This window comes from Cyprinus carpio, chromosome B6, assembly GCF_018340385.1.
Source record: "Cyprinus carpio isolate SPL01 chromosome B6, ASM1834038v1, whole genome shotgun sequence".
NCBI lineage: Eukaryota > Metazoa > Chordata > Actinopteri > Cypriniformes > Cyprinidae > Cyprinus > Cyprinus carpio.
Genome location: NC_056602.1, coordinates 4458098 through 4472856, shown reverse-complemented (window position 1 = coordinate 4472856; position 14759 = coordinate 4458098). Strand labels below are relative to the sequence as shown.

General features: G+C 38.9%; 2 protein-coding genes across 2 annotated transcripts; both read right to left on the bottom strand.

Moving 5' to 3' along the window:
* Positions 1–671: 671 nt before the first annotated feature.
* pou4f1 (POU class 4 homeobox 1) lies at positions 672–2871 on the bottom strand. The gene is made up of 2 exons (XM_042725386.1): positions 2340–2871; positions 672–2033 (listed from the first exon to the last, which is right to left on the bottom strand). The coding sequence occupies exons 1-2, from the start codon at positions 2460–2462 to the stop codon at positions 1050–1052; spliced, it is 1107 nt and encodes a 368-aa protein (XP_042581320.1). The 5' UTR covers positions 2463–2871; the 3' UTR covers positions 672–1049.
* Positions 2872–3865: 994 nt separating this feature from the next.
* Positions 3866–7897, bottom strand: obi1 (ORC ubiquitin ligase 1). The gene is made up of 6 exons (XM_019083714.2): positions 7684–7897; positions 6805–6940; positions 6590–6681; positions 6087–6308; positions 5478–5566; positions 3866–5343 (listed from the first exon to the last, which is right to left on the bottom strand). The coding sequence occupies exons 1-6, from the start codon at positions 7753–7755 to the stop codon at positions 4236–4238; spliced, it is 1719 nt and encodes a 572-aa protein (XP_018939259.1). The 5' UTR covers positions 7756–7897; the 3' UTR covers positions 3866–4235.
* Positions 7898–14759: the final 6862 nt, after the last annotated feature.

Sequence of the window (14759 nt, the reverse complement as noted above, 5' to 3'; positions counted from 1 at the left end):
CGCACGTGGCCGCTGTTTGTAAACACACTTGTGCACAAAATAAAAATCATTACAACTTTTTCAGGAACAATTAACACGACAAACAACGTTGTGTCTTTATGTGAAAACAGGCATTAAACAGTGACTTACACCATCCACAAAGGTCTACCAGTAGATACTCTATGTAGTGCTTGGTATATTTCTTTTTTTTTTTTCTTTCAATGCATAGAATGTTTGCACTGCAAACCAAAGTATACAAACCAACGAAATTATATTTTAGGATAATTTTCCTTTAGAATGTAAGTATAATCATCTTTATCATGCGAGTTAACTAATATCCGCAGAGGAAGAATTCTGATTTGCCAAAATAATCATTATAATAAAAAATAAACAGAAAATTAAAAAAAAAAAATGAGTTTTTGCACGGTGAGCAAGTGTCATTTGTAAGTATATTCGTATATATACAAAAGCATTTGAATATATCTAACCAATCTAAATAACAGATTTCAGTGCAATTTCAACAAATACGAGCGGTGGTTGCCACCTTTATTATTCAAAAGGGACTCTGTATAATTTTCTTTTCCTACTGAGTTGTGTATTCATCAGAGCAGACCTTTGAAAAACTGAATGATCACATTAGTTCATCAGCAAGACAGTGAAAAAGGGATCTGCTTTAAACACATTTAATAGCAGTTCCCTGTACGAATGAATAAATACACAAATATGCCGGACATAAATAAATACATAAATAAATAAATAAATAAATAAATAAATTAGGATAGAGTTAAACTATGAGGTAATCCATCAATGGCTATTTTTCGTCATTCATCGCGGGGAGGGGGAAAAAACATAGAGCTGGGTGTATCTAAGTAGAGTTGAACCGCAGAAAAGTAGTTCATCTGGATTACCTGTCATTTGCATACTTCACATTCACCAGTACAGTGAAAAGAAACACGAGTTGTGAAAATAAAACGGTACTAATCATGAGCACACGCGCATTTGAGCCAAAGCGATGATCCTTGGTCCCCAAAAGTCCTATTCGTTTTGTTTTCTCCTGGAAGTATAGTCTATCAGTGAGTCGCGGAAAATTTCAACCTCTTCTGTTTTTGTCTTTGGTTGCAAAACCATACTCGCACCACGTTCTTTTTGAGGTCCAATTTCTCAGCTATAGCCGCGATTTTCTCCGACGACGGCCGGGGCTGCACCGCGAAATACGCCTCCAGAGATCGCTTCTCCGGGGCCGCTATGGAGGTCCGCTTGCGCTTCTTCTCGTTGCCGTTGAAAATGTCGGGTTTGCTCATTTTCTCGCGCTGGGCGCCCTCGGCCTCCTCCAGCCAAGCCTGGAGGATGGGTTTGAGCGCGATCATGTTGTTGTGCGACAGAGTTAGAGACTCGAAGCGACAAATGGTACTTTGGCTCAGGCAGCCCACGCCTGGGATCTTCAGGTTGGCCAGCGCGCCCCCAACGTCCGCCTGAGTCACCCCGAGTTTGATCCGCCGCTGTTTGAAACGCTCCGCGAACGCCTCCAGCTCCCTCGGGTCCGTGTCCGAGTCGTTGATGGAGGACAGTCCGTTGTTGCCGAGTCCCGGCGCGCACTGGTGCGCACCGCCGTGGTGGCCCGGTAAGAGGCCGTGGTGCGTGAGCGGCGAGTTCATGTTCATAGCAGCCTGGTGGGACAGGTGGGTGAGCCCGTGCATGTGGGAGTGCGGGTGGGCCGACGTGGAGATCAAGCCTCCGCCGCCGCCGCCGCCTCCTCCGCCACCTCCGCCGGACCCCTCGTGCGCGCTGGGCATGAGCGCGAGCGATGGCGAGCCGATGTGCTCCATGAGGTCTGCCGGCTCCAGGTTCTGGTGGTGGTGGTGATGGTGGTGGTGGTGGTGGGCGAGTGGCACGGTGGAGGCAGACGAGCATGGCACGGTGTTCATCGTGTGGTACGTGGCGTCGGGCTTGAACGGGTGACTCTTACCCTGGGACACCGCGATGTCCACGGCCGCCAGAGCTTCGGCGCGGGCCAGGAGCGTCTCATCCAGACTGGCGAAGATGTTGCTCTGGAGCTTTTAGAGTCGGAGAGACGAGGGGGAAGAGAAAGAAAGAGATGTCAGATGGGGAATAGTGTCAACACACATAACACAGAGAATATTCCTTTTAAGAGGCTTCCAGTCATAAAAATTTATACAAAAAAGGCTGAAGCCTGAGCCTTCAGCGAGCATGCCTTCAGAAAAGATCACAGGCGTGCAGATGATTGCTGTGGAATACATGAAAAAAACATTAAGGCGGTGTATGCGCCTCCAGCGCTCCTCCTCGCGCGCGCAGGAGAAGAACGCGGGAGGAGAAAAGCAGAAGTTTTGGAGCTCGTTTACCTGTGGATTCTGCAGACAGGCTCTCCGGATCGCCTCCGAGCTCGAGTGCAGAGTTGTGTACTTGTGCTCAGGTAAGCTGTGATGCATGGCGAAATGAGGCTGTTTGCTGTTCATGGACATCATGTTTGCGCGGGATCCGGCGCAGATAAACTGCGCGAAAAGCAAAGCGAGAGTCCGGCGGCGCCTCTTCTGGCGTCTCACAGCAGTCAGGCGGATGCGGTAGCGCTCGGCTGCTGATGGTACAGAGGAGATGCCCGCAGTGTGTGTGTGTGTGTGTGTCTCTCTCTCTCTCTCTCTCTCTCTCTGTGTGTGTTTGGCTGTGCTATGTGTGGATGAGGAGCGCTCTTACACCTGAGTCCCTCACATCTCGTCCGGCAGCCTCGCCTATTCTCGCGAGACGAGCGCGATTGACTCTCTTCTCCTCCTCTCCTCTCATCTCATCTCATCGCGCCTCTTCGGGTCTCATGTCCTCCCCGAACTGTAAAAAGGCCTAACGACTGTGAGGGGGGCTTCCTTCCATACCTGTGGATTCTGCGCGCATGCGCGCTTCCGCCACCGATTTAGAACGTAGTGGCTTTAAACATTGTAACAGTGGAACCGCTAACGTTCCATATGCAAATGAGGACTGTTTTTTTTTTTTATGTTTTAAGGCACATTACATAAAAAATACGTCCAAGACAATCTTTTAAAATAATTGTTATAATTGTGTGTGTGTGTTCATATTAAAATGTTTACAATCAGCATAATTGTTCTTATGTAAATCAATGAAATCAATTAAAATCTAAACAGGAAATATATAAATATAGTTAAACAGAGAAATAATGTAATTAATTTAAGTTTTTTTTTTAATCGTTTGCATGAAAAAAAATAAACTGAATGTTTCAGAAGAATATGCAAGCCTGGATATTTAAATTTAGCTATAAGCAGGCTGGCTGATTTTTTAAGCAACGTTAATCATGTTTCTATAAAAATAAATAAACGGAAAGAAAAACGAATAAAAACATTATATAAAGATATAACGAAGATCGTTTTAGACGTTTCATATGGAGGCTATGCATACATTACAAATTACGTAAATATGACATTTCTAAAAATCAAAATATAATCTGTGCGTATTTATATCAACTTCAGAAGTGGAATTTTTATTTGAATATTTAAATTTCCCTCATGTTAACGCGAATCATGGTGGCATTGTCTTGATTGATCACGCAACTTTAACTATTATGTATATTTCACTAAACTCTAATCACGGCATGAATTTTTAATCGCCTAGCGCTTCTAGTTGACGCTAATGAAGTGTTAATTCACTAGCATTAATGACGACACAGGAATAATTCACCATTAAACACAGAAAAATACACGTTTTTGCATGCACTATTATTAAAATTATGACAATTACAGTGTTTGTCATAACACTAAATCATGAAACTACTTGAAAATGAAACCATACGTTGTTTTATTTAGACAACATCCAAATACATACACATTTGCAGAAATATTTGAAAAATAGAAAATTACAATATTTTCAAACCTTATGCAAAAATTTCATTTATTGTTTCCAGTGTTCAAATACAGAATTATTCAGATGCCTCATAATTCTGTACAACCACAAAAGCATTGAAATTCCATGGGGGAAAAAAATCTGTTTAATTTCAAGAGAAAAGCATAATGTTAACACATTATCCCCTCAGGATACTGTAACGGTTTTTATAACATACAGTGACATCATCCAGCACACACTGCTGTCATCATAATGAACAGTGAGGCAAATTCGTAATAAAAAGCCCTGATGGAAAAGAAAGGCTGTTAAATCTCATTGAACTCCTAAAAAGTCACTGAGAAGTAACCCACTGAATTACATCAAAATAGAGAGTATGCTGGAAAATACTTCTGCTTCTACTTTAGTTTTGAGAGTTTCGATGGACTGGAGATGGACGATCCTGGGGGACACTTGCGCTTGGTGGGCTTTGTGGGACTTTCCACCATAACTCCAGCTCTTTCACTGAACTCAACACATGAAGCCTCTTCCTCAGAAGCCACCGCAGCAGCATCACAATGGGTGGTCTCCTGAGTCAAAGATGCTGTTTGGTGCTCTCTTGCTGTTCCAGGATCAGCCAAGAGGTTGCTGCAGAAATCCAGTTCTGGTATTTGGGTGGCATCAAAGTCTGGAGATTGTGATGAAGATGATGATGCCAGAGGAAGGTGAGAGACCTGACTGCTGGAGCTCTCACCTTCAGCCATCATAGAGTCCAGCTCAGAGATCTTGTCCAAGTACGCTGCATCCATACAAGCTTCGCTGTTACCCACGGGGTCCTCGGAGCGCTTGAACTCCTCTCTATTTTCATCCAAACAGGGAAGATCAGGTCCGCAGTCCATCCAGCCTCCACCCAAGACCTCTTTGTTCAAATTCACAGTGGTTTTCTCACCAAAAGGAGCACCTTTGTTGATCTGGAAGGACCCTGGGCTTTGGTTGACTGAGGATGAACTGGTTGGACCCTGGCAATCATCAAAACTGAGTCTTCTCAGGTAAGTGAGAGGTTTGAGACCTAACTTTCGGTCACTACAAACCGCAATAGGACTCTTCAAGCTCAGAGATCTGAGAGCCGAGGAGGGCGTAGAGGGAACCGTAATGTCTTTGAGTCCATCATTCTGTGGAGTCAAGGTCCCTCCTAGAAAACCCACATCAGATGTTGTCAGGAGGCGCCCATGGTTGTTTGGCAGTTCTGAACACTTTTGGTCCAGGTCTGTGCAAACAGACGTTTCTTCCATTTCACTCAGGCTCCTTCGCATCAGGGCGATTCTTTCAATCCCTCCGTTTTGAGTCCCTCCAGAAGCAGCGTTTGAACAAACTCCTTCTTCAGACTTAGGGTTGTCCCTCAGGTTCTGGGCTTCAAGCTCTTCGATGTATTTATCACTGCGCTCCAGAGCTCTTTTCAGCTGCGCCACGTCCCGCTCATACTGATGAATTTTAGCCTCAAGAGCTGCAACTGTATACCTGCCAAACCTAGATGTAAATTGAGACAAACCACAAATAAGATCAGTTTTGTACATCAGAGTTACTAATATTTTGTACGATTCGTTGTAATTTTTTGAAGTGGGTACACCTCACCAGCATTGCATTATGAACATTGTGCTTACTTTTGAGGAGATCTGCTGTCCACTTCGGCTTTCAGGCGCATATTTTCCTGGATTAAGTCAAAAATTTGGGACCGCAAAGTTTTATTAGCCTGAGGGAAAGAAACATGTTGCTTTCAGAATAGTTTATTTTTAAGCACAGAACACAAATAACACCATATCCCATATTTCCAATGGTCAGTGAAAATTCATCTAGATTATAATCTCATTATGGTTTTCTATGCACATTTTTAAAAAAAACAGTTATTATTATATTCATATTATATTATTTTATTAAGTATGCACATCTATTCATCCAATATTAAAGCCACAAATTTTTAAATAGTTTAATAATGGCAAATTAGACCTTAAATGTCTCGCATTAAAGAATCAATAAACACTTAATTTCATATATTTTCCCAGAATGCACTACAGAATATCTGAAAACAGAAAATGTGCATTATTCACAGGAATAATGATAAATAACAGGAGATATTACAGCTTCAGTTAAATGTCCAAATCAGCACAGTCAATGCATAGTATCTTAAAATGGCTAAATTATGGGATTATATTTATTTATGCAACTATTTTAACCATTTTTTATTGTATTCAAAAAAGCAATCACATTCATACTTCTTTTAGCCTTTCGAGGTCCTGTTTGACCTTCCTGTAGAGGTCATTGGTAGCTCTCAGCTTATTAGCTGACTCCTCCAGAGCACTCGGGTCAACACTACTGGTTTCACTCTGAGGAACCAAGACCGTGCTCGGTTCCACAGCCGTCTTAAGTTGCATCTCAAGGCTCAGGTTTTTGCTTTTCAAGTCCTCGTTCTCTTTCAAAAGGGTTTCGATTTCATCCTGTAAAACAGATGATTCATAAACTCAGTGAATGGATCTTCCTGGCTTTCATTGCATAGCTAGGACAATTTCTTACAGGCACATCGTGTCAAATTTAGAGTCTCTTGCATTAGCAGTTCAAGTGTGTCAGTTATGATGAGGCCCAGATGGAATGGACTAGATTTTGTTTTATATTTTTTGCATTTATTTTTGGAGGGAAGTCTGCATAATTTTGTGCTATGGATTTAAACATGGAAATTGTGTTCATCAAACCATTTCAGTGGGTGTTTGATTAGAAGTACCTCATATTCTCTTAAAAGCAGCTCCCCTCGAGTCTTTCGGAGGCGTCTCTTCACAGAATCACTCTCACTGGACTCACAGTCAGTTGTGGCTCCTGTGAACACATATACACAGAGGAAGCCATTTAATCACACTCACCATCCCACAATACAACTTAGTTCTACAGCTTTGCATTTCAAAAACAACAATATATGACAGTGAGGTCAGCTGACATTACCAATGATTTCTCTGCAGGGGTTTTCTGGGGTGATAGCCACTCTACAGGTGGGACACTGACTGCTCTTCTCCAGCCACACTTTGATACAGTTGGAGCAGAACACATGGTTGTTGCAGCAAATGACCGGCTGACGGACCTTTGAGGTGTAGATCAGAACAAACCAACAGGTAAATGCAAAGTAATGACTGTTAATATAAAATTGTACAGGATCATTAGAAACAAAAAGGACAGACATATATAAAGGACAACTATATATATGTCTATGTGTATATGTGTGTGTGTGTGTGTGCGCGCGCTTTGGCACAGCACGTCAATTTTCCCATCCTGTCTATGCCAACAATTTGCCCTGCCCACCTTAAACTCACACCATTCAGATCAGGTGATACATGTCAAGTTCTGTGTTTGCATATGTTTTAAATAGATTGCAGTGACTGAATCTTAAACAACTTTAGGGCTCCTACCTTATCTGGCCCATTTTATTTCATCATTCTTTATCATCACTCTCTGTGAATATTTCAAGGATTCAATAACTACATCAAATACAACAGTGTACAGTCAGAAGCAGGCGTTTAGACGAGTGCTGGCTAGTCTTTATTGTTATTTTGTGTTTTGGGAGAAAACAAAAACTACTGTAGAAAACCTATCGCTGCTTTGAGTTATAGAAACGTTGTCTATAATATGCACCTATTTACACATTATCTTCATTAATGCAAGACAAAAGAGCTGTGCGTTGTGTTAGGTATAAATGTAGTCCTGTAATATAAATTGTATAATTCAACAAAGAAGAAACGTGACGTTCACGCGCACACTGCACGACTCTGTGTGTGTTTTCTTCTGTCGTGTATTTAAAGTTGTTGTTTTTTTCTGAAAGTTTGTTACCTTTCCGAGGCAAATCTGACAGGATATCGGTAAAGTCAGTGAAAGAGTAACGTTTTGAAAACTTTGCGCCATGATTTAGTCCTCACACGTGAAACATGATCCAAAACTCCCTCCAACAGAAACAAAGCAACGAGCAGCGCACGCGACTACGGCAAGCGAAGAGTACTAAAACTACAATAACGAAACGCGTCCTCCGTAGACCACTGCACATACTGCGTTTCTGAAGTCACGTTATTTGAACAAAGTTCTTATGTAATAAATCTCGTTTTTATAGAATTTTTGGTCAAAGCGAACTCAAAAGTAATTAAGACGCTATATTAATACTCCGGAATATAGTCTCATATTTTCTGTTTAAAAAAGAATGGTAATGCACGCTTTCAGTAACCATTAACAACAACAAGCAATAATAATAATAATAATAATAATAATAATAATATATAAAAGTTACAACTATTAGTAGTATTACTAGTAGATAATAATTAGTTAGATTAGTGGATGTAATATTAGCAGATAATAATAATCATCATCGTCGTCGTTGTTGTTCTTGTTGATGTTGGGTATATTTTATGAATATGGTTAAATGCAAATGTATTTACACTTGGCTGAATTGCATCTTAAATCGTAAATCACAGGCTGATGTATGAATGATTTCAAAAATGTTTCCTGAAGGGCATTTGTCATGAATGGGATAGCTATCTGATGAAAATATGCAAAACATTGTATAAAGTAATCAAATGTATTAAAAGCAATTTAAAATAGGTCTGTCAGGATAACAACTTTTTGTTGCATGATATATTACCCCAGAAATAATTGCGATAAGCGATATTATTGTCATTTTAAAGACCATTTTATGCCACTGAATATAATCATAATCTAACAGCATAATAATGCAAGAAGGCCTACACACTTCTAAACGACAACAAACTTTTAATTTTTAAGAAATATTTAGATCATGGAAATTAAGTATCAAAATATTAGATACCTTAAAAACTTGAATAAATAGTAAATTAAACATTTTCTAACAAAAAGTGCAAAGTAACAAATGCACAAAGGACTTGTATGGAGATTTTTCCATCTACGGATTTTTCCCCTGACCTTCTTTTCTCTGTAAATTAAGGGTGCACACTATTGTTGAAAAACACAATCCCTACTTAGCAGTCAGATGTCACAGATCCCTAAACAAGAGCACATCTGCAGATGAAATTGTGTTTGTAGAAGCATTTTTTACATCTTAACTAGCACCTCATGAATACAACACGTTATGTACGAGAAGCTGCAATAGACACAGGTGCAAGTGGAATGTACAAAACATGGTGAAATTAACTTTTAAATAAATATGATCAGCGATATATTGCATCACCAAAAATGATTGAAGTCATGTACATATATTGCACGATAAGTCGATATATTGATTATTGCAACAAGCCTAATTTAAAAATCCAATTTATGTGTGTTTTCTTATATTCAAAATACTTTGTGATGCATTTAAAATTGTATTTGTCCCTCCTGTTCTGTGTATGCATCTTGCCTCTTTGTTTCAAGAGTTTTATCACAACAGTGCAAACCTATATAGGTTTTACTTCATTTTTATTTGATCTCATAATTCATTGGTCATTGCCAAATGATGGCTTTATTATCCCATAATGACAGACCCAGTGGCTGAGCGCTTGTGAGATAACTTCATTAGCATCGAACTGATGCAAAACAATGTTGTACATTGATTGCATCAAGCGGACTATTGGTGCTGCGACTACATTACTGTCATTTGTTGCAGGTCTTTCATGTCAACACAGCGCATGGTGACTTCACTTTGTCTAGACTATGAGTAGTCTGACTGTACGCCAGTGGGTCTGAAATGTGGAAACATTCCTGGAGAGAGAGAGTTTGCACACATTTGTGAGCAAAGATCAAACTGCTGAGCATGCGCTTACATAATAACATAAATTTGCCTTGTTTTCTTATTTTTACAGACCCTCCCTCCCCTTTTGTCTCTTCTCAGTGAGATCAGCATCTCAGAAATACACACAAAAATCGCTTGCTACTCACTTCATCGTTCGTAAGTGGAACAAGAGCTGTGTCAACAAGAGAGGTCCATTTCATCACCAAATCTCCAGTGAAATGAGTCATCCATCGCAGTGAAAGAAAAAACACCCATTCAGAGATGAGAAGCTCTCCATTTCTGTTGTTAAGAGAGACTTGTGAGTTGATTTGCATTGCTGATTACTTATTTATAATTTTAAACCCTGATGTTCCAAAGTTTGGGGAATGTACAATTTTTAAAATGTTTTTGAAAGCCTCTCATGCATGAAGGCTGCTTTTTTTTATTAAAAATACAGTAAAATCTGTAATATTGTGAAATATTATTACAATTTAAAATAACTGTTTTCTATTTGAATTTATTTTAAAATGCAATTTATTCCTGTGATGCAAAACTCATTTTTCAGCATCATTAGTGTCACATAATCCTTCAGAAATCATTCTAACATTTTTTTTTTCATGAATATTTCTTACTTGATAAAGGATTTTTTGATGAATGGAAAGAACAAAAGGACAGCTGCAGCATATATTTGAACTATAAAAATAAAACAATCAATAACTTTTTTTTTAAAACTTACAAAAAATTTAATGCACCCTTACTGAATAAAAGTATTAATTTCTTAAAAAAAATTATTTCTGAACCCAAACTTTTGAATGGTAGTGTATATTATGTTATATTATAAGTAATGTCAGATTCTTAATGTTTTGATGATTTATGCAACCAGGTACAGTTTTACATGATGCATGATGGTTATTGTCATAACTATGGCAGTTTACTTAAGAAATTTGCTTAAAAATATTAATTTGCAATTCCACGTGAACATGTAAAAATCTAGTTCAAATCATATTATTGGAACCTTGCGATACTCTAAAGATTGTACTTTGCCCACATATGCGTCAGACAATGGTTTGTAATCTTTCCCCCATTAATTGGTGACAGTCAATTAATCACAGCCGGTTGAAGACTGCAGGATCTATTGATCTTGTCCGAGGCCTTATTTTTCATCCCTTAAATGACACAGATCGGCACATTTGCCTTAGCCGGGTAATGGAGGGTGGTGAGCCAATGACCCGTGTGTCAGGCCTACATGTGTCCCATGCTCCTCCATTGTGAAATGGCATCTTTACCATTTAAGATGGAAAGGTTTAGACTGCCCTAAGAGCAAGGCACTGGGACAGGCCATGCTCCGCTGCTCAGCTGACCTTTCTGTTTAAAGCTTAATCACTGGCAAGTGCTTACATTAATTAGCCTGTCCTCTCTCTTTCTCTCTCTATTGCCCACCTGATCCTACACACACACACACACACACACCAATGTCATGCCAGTGGCTTGAGAACCAGAATGAGTGTAACCTGCAGTCGTGCAGATCTTGAGGACATTAAGACATTTTCCCCCGCACTCCTGCAGGCTTCATGTATTGATTAGCGTGGCCCCTGACCGCGATCGCTGTGGTGCCAGAGAGTGTGTCATGGAGATGAGGAGCCCCTGCTGTCCGCCAGGCTCTTTCCTAAACCCCGGTTCTCTCTCCACAGTCAAGCCACAGCTGACGCCCCCTCCACGGCTCAGACACCTTTCAATGCCCTTTCACAACCCTGCCCTTTAAAAGTCGGAGCGGCATCCGGTTCTTTACGTTTTGCATCATGGATTGAAGCTCACGGCATCTGGAATGATCCATTATGTGTCAGAAACTGAGCTAAAAGCTTGCAAAGCAACAGTAAAAACATTCTTGGAAATGTTCACACCCGATGTGTTCTTGCATAAAGATTACTTCTGTCGGTTTTTTTATGTTAAACATTTTAGTTCATCTTAAATCACAGGAACAATAAGCTGAATCGCCTGTTGGGTCCCATTCACTATTAGATATTTGTAATATACGAATATGATAAAATACATTTAAAATATAAAAAATTCACTTTAAAATATGTTATTTATTTAGTTAGTTATTTTCGTTGCATATGTGGTTTGTGGTTTCAGTTATTTCTTCATTTTACGTATCTATCTATCTATCTATCTATCTATCTATCATCTATCATCTATCATCTATCTATCTATCTATCTTTTTTCTTTGCATATGTGGTTTCAGTTGTTTCTACATTTTATTCATTTATTTGTACATTTAGAACTAAAGTTATTGCTGAATTAGTTTGTTAAAATGTCCGTACGCACATGGATTCAAGCTCACAGCATCTGATTAAACACATTTTAAAAATGAAATTTTCTGTATGTATAAAAATATGAATTTTCTCTATGTATAAAAATTGTTTTACACAGTTTTCTAGAGTATGTCTTTTTGAAAATGATTGTACACCAAATACGGTTTGTGACCTTTTGCTCTGTTTCTTTGGATATCTTGATCGGAGGCGGGGCCAGCTGTTTGTTCAACCAATCACAGACAGGGACAGTGTTGGGGAAACATGTTTGGAAACAAGAAGTCGGAGCAGCATCTTTACATTCATTTTGCATCATGGATTGAAACTCAAAGCATCTGGAATTAATCTGGAATTATCCATTATGTGTCAGAAACTGCAAAGAAAGGGGGGAAAAAACACTAGATGTATTCTTGCATAAAGATTACTTATGTACTTTTTTTTAATGTTAAAATGCTCGGTTCCAGCTTAAAACACCGGAATGGAATATAATTGTTTTTACACTTTCATTTGGTCACATCATTACTGAAGAAATGACAGACTTCAAAACAGTTAAACATAGAGCTCTACACTTAAGATGCCTGTCCCGCCCTCAGAGTCATCTGATTGGTCCAAAGATGTCTATTTGCTACATACGTAACATAGACCAACAGTAAAGCACAGATTAAACACAAGAACCCATATCCTGCACTAACGACCCCTAATTGCACTGTAGTCTGCTGAAAACCAGACACAAATGAATATATGCATATAAACACTCCTCTAATGGAGAGCGTGGGATGCCACCCCAGTTATTAGTACGAAAGTCTGTTCTCTAGCTGTGCCACCACCCCCTTGCTCTCTCTTCTCTCTCCTGCCTCAAATTTATTCTTCTCCGCGGGTGCAGTTTTAGTGGTGGGCCTTGCGTCGTGGTGCAGAGAGGAGCAGCATGTAGTGATTTTATTGCATTGCCTACAGGCTACTTCAGCCACACGACTCACTCGTGCCGCCCCCCCACCCTTCCATGCCACAGATGAGGCTCCGCTCAGCCCGACAGTGGCTCCGCTACACCCCTCTTCCTCCATCCAGCCCTCTCTCAAGAGGCCCCTGGGAGCCGAGGGTGGATTGTTATGGAAATACTATCATCCACTGGCCCTCTGAAGCACAGCTGGGCAGGGCCATCATTACATGCATTGTGGCAATCTGTTCTGGGAAGGGCAAATGTGAACGTCACGGCGGCAGAGATGAGAGTGGCATGCATAGATCAAATAAAATGTGTGCTGGATAAAATGCAAAAAACTTCAAAATGACCTCGATAAATTTTGTACTTTTTGCCTCCGGTTTTATTAGGGCTCCCTCACAGCTGCATCTTACAGGATGCGTGTAAATAAGACATTTTCATCTCAAATATTTTATGTCCAACTGCATTAAGGCCTGTTTCTTTTGCATGTCTAATGCTGTTGTGTTACAGCGCTGAGATCAGCATAATCTGTGCAGCAAACGTCGCCCGTTTTGTTCCTGTTGAGGGACGGATGATGTGTCACCGGTCTGAGTGCTGACCAGCCTCTGAGTGATTGCGTTTAGTTCCAAACGAGATATTTCTGCCGTTCTTGTTATCAGATTAACCCGCCCACTGAGGCTGATCATTCACTGCCCAATGAACGAGGTCAGTCACATCCATCAAATTACTGTGCTCAGGCTTTCTGCCCCAATCTCGTTTACTTGCTCAAGTAGAGCTTTGGAAATGTAAACAAAACAATAACATCATAATCACTGGTTTGACCTGAGTTATAAAATCCTCATTTCATTCATTTGTAGTGCATAGATTTTTAGAAAAAGTCGATGAAAGTGGATGTGGAATTTGTCACAATGATCCATTAAAAATGCATAGAACCTCATTAAATTTTGCAGAAACTGAAAGCTCTTTCTTATAATGTCTTTCTTTTTATATCACTTCTTTTTATATATATTTTCAATATTGGATTCATGGTGGCAGCTTTATGAGTCCAGGATCTGATCTGTTGAATTCAGCCTTTAAAAAACTTTTTGTGATTTTACAAATGGAGTGTTCAGATGAAATTCTTATGACATGCTGTATTCCATCTGAAACTATTATTCTTTGATTAAAATGTATTTATTTATTTAAATTTTGTAACAGTTATTTTTTAAAAATATTGTTTTTATACTTTATAACTATTCTTTTATTTTTTACATTTTATGTAGATTTTTTAAATAATTATTGTTGTTATAATTATGCTGTTTTAAAGAATCTGTTGGAATATTTACATTTTTTGTAGTTTTAAAAAATAATTTTTGTTAAACCACAGGAAGATTTAAAATGAACTAGAAAAAATTGTGATATATGACATGCTGTACTGCATCTGAAGCTATTTAAACATCATTTTTCTAATTATATTGTAATTGTTGTTTTTAAAATGTTTTAGTTAAATTATTTAGTTTTATTTATTTATTTAAAGTTGTATTTAATATATTTTTAATTGATTAATTTATTTATTTATTAGAATTATTATTTTAGAATTATTGTTTTTAGAATTTACATTTATTTAATATTTCATTTAATATATTGCTTATATATAATGGTTAATCACAAAACCATTGGACACTAAATATACATTTCTAATTATAAGTTGATATAAATTTTAACCTTATATCTTGATGTTGATTAAATAAAGCTATTGGACATGCACCAACCTCCCTTATGTGAAATCAAAATGAAAAAGTACTACTTTTTAAAGTCAATTCTATACACCATGCATATAGACATGCAAAACACGCTTCTTGTAATCAAACACACTCTCAGCATAAGGGCTTATTAATTATTAGTGCCCACTTGACTTCATATTGTGCTGCCAGTGGCCTGGTCAATGTTTGTATCGTATTCATCTCCCCCC

Excerpts from the sequence above, each read along its gene's own strand:
- pou4f1 (XM_042725386.1), bottom strand. The coding sequence starts at position 2,462 with ATGATGTCCATGAACAGCAAACAGCCTCATTTCGCCATGCATCACAGC. Across the intron at positions 2,034-2,339 it reads CCTGTCTGCAGAATCCACAG|CTCCAGAGCAACATCTTCGC; the intron begins GTAAACGAGCTC and ends CGACTCTAAAAG.
- obi1 (XM_019083714.2), bottom strand. The coding sequence starts at position 7,755 with ATGGCGCAAAGTTTTCAAAACGTTACTCTTTCACTGACTTTACCGATA. Across the intron at positions 6,682-6,804 it reads CCCCTGCAGAGAAATCATTG|GAGCCACAACTGACTGTGAG; the intron begins GTAATGTCAGCT and ends ATGTGTTCACAG. Across the intron at positions 5,344-5,477 it reads GACAGCAGATCTCCTCAAAA|GTTTGGCAGGTATACAGTTG; the intron begins GTAAGCACAATG and ends ATTTACATCTAG.